Source organism: Pyxicephalus adspersus, chromosome 10 (genome assembly GCF_032062135.1).
Source record: "Pyxicephalus adspersus chromosome 10, UCB_Pads_2.0, whole genome shotgun sequence".
NCBI classification, from domain to species: domain Eukaryota; kingdom Metazoa; phylum Chordata; class Amphibia; order Anura; family Pyxicephalidae; genus Pyxicephalus; species Pyxicephalus adspersus.
The window spans coordinates 3993602-3998474 of record NC_092867.1 but is presented as its reverse complement, the minus strand read 5'-3'; the positions used below and the strand labels follow the sequence as shown (position 1 = coordinate 3998474).

Here is a 4873-nt window from a genome sequence, read left to right as displayed (position 1 = left end):
TTTTAATCTTTTACACATTGGTTACTAGTCCTTACTTAAGCAAAATCAGAAAAGAAAGGTCTAGGTTTTTTCTACCAGCAAGTTCAACTTATATTGTAGAGATAAAGTTATGGTGAATTAAATTGATGTTCACATATCTGATTCCAGTTTAATGAATATAGAATGGTAACTCCCATTTCAAGCTTCATTGGAAGTGCTACCTTATATCTATATAAAGAAATCCCTAATTAATTAAATAAATAAAAGAAGGTATAACGTCTCTGCAATTTTTGTCGTTGGAAAGGATCTTTCACGATCCTTTCCAACGACAAGGGACTGCACGATGCATGAATGGTGCTGTACATACAGCACCGTTCTGCTCTATGGAGAGGGGAGGGGGGAGAGCGACGGAGCGGCACCCTGCTGCGCGCTCTCCCTCTTCCCTTTCATTAGGATCGTTTGTCATCCATCGTCCGTGGATCCGGCAGGACGGTCGTTCGGACGATGGACAACACCGACTGTACACACGGCAGATTTTCGCCCGATATTTGGCCGATGCCGATTATCGGGCAATAAAAATTTGCCGTGTGTACGTAGCTTTACTGTACTAGGTTAGGCAGCTTACTGATAATTGAAAAAGTCTTCGCAAGGAACATTCCTCATAGATAAAATCAAACTAGCAAACCAAACACCCTTGAGCTTTGAAGCAGAGAAACGTATGGAAGAGTTCCATAGGTGCTAGTGCAGATGTGAAAGACAGCCAGAGACCTGGCACCTATGGAGAAGACCATAAGTAAGCTGCCTAACCTAGTACTCTCAACAAATCCCCTGTATGCGAAATGCGTCAGTAAACTAGACTTTATACCTTCTTGTATATCTTTGTATAAGGTACTAATTCCCATGAACCTTGAAATGGGAGTGACCATTCTATCATATTGATACTGTATTGAGATATGTGAATGTCAATTTGATTCACCATAATGTTATCTCTACAATACAATTTGAACATGCCGGTAAAAAAAACCCAGACTTTTCTGTCTTTTTATCATTTTTTGGATAACCTTATCGATTGATACCACATTATTGTGGAGTATTTTTCCGACTCTTCTTTACAACATTGCTTGAATTAATTAAGACATTTCTTTATGCATGGCTCTTGTAAGGTTCTGCCACAGAATTTCTATTGGGTTGAGGTCTAGACTGGACTATTGTAGCACATCTGCGCTAACATCTATAGAGAAGATCATCAGTAAGCTGCCTAACCTAGCACCGTAACGCTCTTAACAAATCCCCTGAGGTTGCCTGTAGGTGAAACCCGTCAGTAAACAGGACATGATACCTTTTTTTTTACCACATTATTGTACCACGGTTGTAGGCATTTCTTTATGCACAGCTGTCGTAAGGTTCTGCCACAGTATTTCTATGGGGTTGAGGTCTGGACTGGACCATTGTGGCACGTTGATTCTTTTCATTGTTCAGCATTTCTGTTGTAGATTTGCTGGTGTGTTGGGATCATTGCCTTGTTTTATGACCCAATTTCAGCCAAACTTTATCTGTCACACAGATGGCTTCACATTGAAATACTTTGGTATACGAAGGAGTTCATGGTCAAAGAAGTGCAAGAAAACAAGTCTGGCTTTTCCCAACTCAGGGATCTATTTAGGAGTTGAATTCTAAATTTAGAAACTGTTTTTTTGTGTTAATTGAGATAGGCAATTGTACATATTAGGTAGACATGGGCAATCGTACTTAAAAATATCCTTTAAAGAGTAATTCAGTGTAAATGAATATATAATGTAGGAAACTTTTACTTTGTGCTCAGTGAAGGACAAAGACACCAGTGAACGGAAACATTCACGTTATACAATGGTGCTGGTGGGAGAAATGAGTATGAATGGTTGATAAGGTAAATATTGTCTTTTCAGCCAGATACTAAAGTGCTCAGCAGGTTCTCCTATTGGCTGGCAAATGTTACAAGCAATTTTTATTGAAGGACACACTATTGGAATTGTTCATAAATAACCTTCTATATGTAACTCATAGCATAAAACATTCTTCTGAAAGATGGTGCACAGCAATGGTACAAATTCTATTTTTATGGGACTGTGAACTATCAAAAAAGTTTGTAAAATATATTTGATTTTTTTTATATACGGCCTTATAACAAACATGTGTCAAAAACAATACTGCACAAATGCAAAGTAAAATAGCATTTGTGATCTTTTTAAGCTCCAGGGTAAAATTGCCATCCGCAGAGACGGCCCTCAAAGGGTTACAGAATTAAGGGCCAACGGGGACCTCAGCTGTCACTGCGGGCTGCGTCTCTGCTAATGAGGGCTGTTTATTAAGAGACATGTAGAAGACACAGGAGAATTCGACAGATATCAGGTATAAGTAGGTTGGATCGAACGCCTCCACGGTCTTCATGCCCTGGGTGGGGAAAAAAAAAATCAGTGCCTGTTGCTTGACCCTGCCGTGCTCCCTCCACAATGCTGCTCATCCTCTGTGCATTTTGCATCTGTTTTCTCTTTTCAGAGTCTCATTTGACGAGCAGAGTCGATGACCCAGAAGGACCAGGGTCAAAAGTATTTCTGGGCTTCCAGGCACCTTGGAACTTCTCGTATCCCTTTAGTGCTCAGCGTCTGGGTTCTGCAATCCAATTGGCCATCGACAAGATCTCCAAGGAATGGGATTTGGAACTGTTGGGTAACCGGACCTTTGAAGTTGTTTATGCCGATTGTAGCTGCAACACCAAAACTTCCCTCAATGCATTCATTGGCCAGTGTGAGAAACAAAAAATCGCTGTGCTATTTGGGCCGGTTTGTCCAGAAGCAGCCGAGGTAAGTGGGGCATTCTATAGTACTATGAAGCTTTAGGTATATTGAAACTAAAATCCTTTTTTTCCCCATGTGTTGAAGGGTGTAAAATTTTTTTTCCCATTGGGGAGTTTTCCTTTCTTAAGTGAGGAAAAATCCCTACGTGTCACTGGATCATCCATTCTCATTAGAAATATTCTCTCTCTTCCTGTTTCACTGACAAAAATATAATATTTAATTTCCTCCCAATAAATTAATCTGAGATTTAAGTGCCACAAATTTGAAATCCAAATATTTTATCCAAAAGAAAAAGCTAACAAACAAAAAAGAAACATAATTCCGACACGTTTTAGTGACCAATTCTCCCTTTCATCAGGGCCAAAAGAAGTTAATATTATTAATAGGAATATTTATTATAACACAATACAAGTAAAATTACAATAAAAGAAAGATATTGAGGTCATCTCAATTCAAGTTTGGTAACACACAAATACATTGATTTAAATTAAATATGTACAATGAGAGAATAAACAATGCAGGCAGAACTTATAAAAAAAAGAAAACAAGAAACAAAATAATAAAAACACATTTTATGATTTTGTGCCTAAATATATATATTGGGATAAACTTATTTTTGGACTTTAGCCTTGTAGCTCACTCCATGACAAGGAAGTAGATTTTAGCATAAATTCCTGTTTTTCTTGGTTCTGTTCTGTCTCCTTCCAGGTCACCGGTTTGCTGGCCTCCTCTTGGAATATTCCCATGTTCGGATTTGTAAGTCAGACACCCAAACTGGATAACGTGCGTGTTTATGATACCTATGTGAAAATGGTGTCCCCCCTCCAGAGAATCTCCGAAGCCTTGGAGAAGACATTAAAGTATTTTGAATGGCACTATATCGCTCTGTTTGGAGGAGCCGCAGAGGGCTCAAGTTGGGAGAAAATCGATGAACTCTGGATGTCTTTGGAGACCCAACTGGCCATCAATTTCACCATCACAGCCAAGATTAAATATGACCCGGGGAATTTGGACAGTCTTCAGGAAAATCTTTTATTGGTCGCTTCAGCTGCTCGAGGTAAAAAAAAAAACTGGGTGAATAAACTGTGACTATGTAGAGCTGTCATTACAATCATTGTATTGATTTGTTTTCAATATTTTTTTGTTTCAGTGATCATTTTAGTGACCAGCTCAGACGATGCCAAATTGATCTTACAGGAGGCGGAGAAACAAAGATTAACGGACGGGCGCTACGTCTTTATAATGGTGCAGCAGTTTGAAGTCAGCGGTTTCCTGGTGAGTAGGAAAGAGTTGGAGCCCCAACTACTAATTACTGCGCCACCCATGGGGACCCTGCAGAAAATGGTCTGTTTTGCTCAAATTTTACTTTGCCCATCCCTTTCCTACTTTAGATATTGATTTTTCCCTTTGAAGAGCATGGGGCTTTATTGGTACTCAAGAAACGATTTGCAAGAAATGATCCCCAATAATTTCGTGCAATATGTTTCCAGTCTAAGACTAGATTGGTGATTCTCAACCAAGGTTCCTCTAGAGGCTGCTAGGGGTTCCTTGAGAGATAAGCAATTGGTGCCTCTTTGGACAGTTACTACCGATGCCAATTTTGTCCAAAAACATAAGAAGCATTTATCCCATTGACCTCCAAAGTAATACACCATGAATTAGGCATATCATAAATATTGGAAAGGGTTCCCTGAGACCTTCAAATTATTTCAAGGGCTCCCTCAGGCTGAGTTTCCAAGCAGCAATGAGCCAGGTACCACTGAAACCAAAGATCTATTTGAGTGTCTGTAAGGGTGGCATTCTTCCCTGTGGTCAACAATGCAATAGCCATTCATCCCAAAGACCATAAAGGTAATTAACCATGAACTGGGCACATCATATATATCCCCAAATAATATAAGGTATATTAAGGGTTCCCCCAGGCTTGAAAGTTTGAGAAAGGTTGGTCTAGATCTATGACTGTTCCCAGAATTCTATACTATATGGGTCCTCTGATAGCTTCCTGTAGCATTGCATTCACTGATTAACATGTGTGACTCTTTAGTGATGTCCTTGATGCT

At 39.4% G+C, this 4873-nt stretch overlaps 1 protein-coding gene across 1 annotated transcript in view; it reads left to right on the top strand.

Annotated features, from left to right (window-relative positions):
* The first annotated feature begins 818 nt into the window (after positions 1 to 818).
* Positions 819 to 4873, top strand: part of LOC140339871 (guanylate cyclase 2G-like) — a 20484-nt gene continuing 16429 nt past the window's right edge. Inside the window, exons 1-4 of the mRNA XM_072424781.1 lie at positions 819 to 822; positions 2515 to 2819; positions 3522 to 3870; positions 3964 to 4088. Coding sequence (XP_072280882.1) covers positions 819 to 822; positions 2515 to 2819; positions 3522 to 3870; positions 3964 to 4088 — 783 coding nt within the window. The remainder of the gene's footprint in view (positions 823 to 2514; positions 2820 to 3521; positions 3871 to 3963; positions 4089 to 4873) is intronic.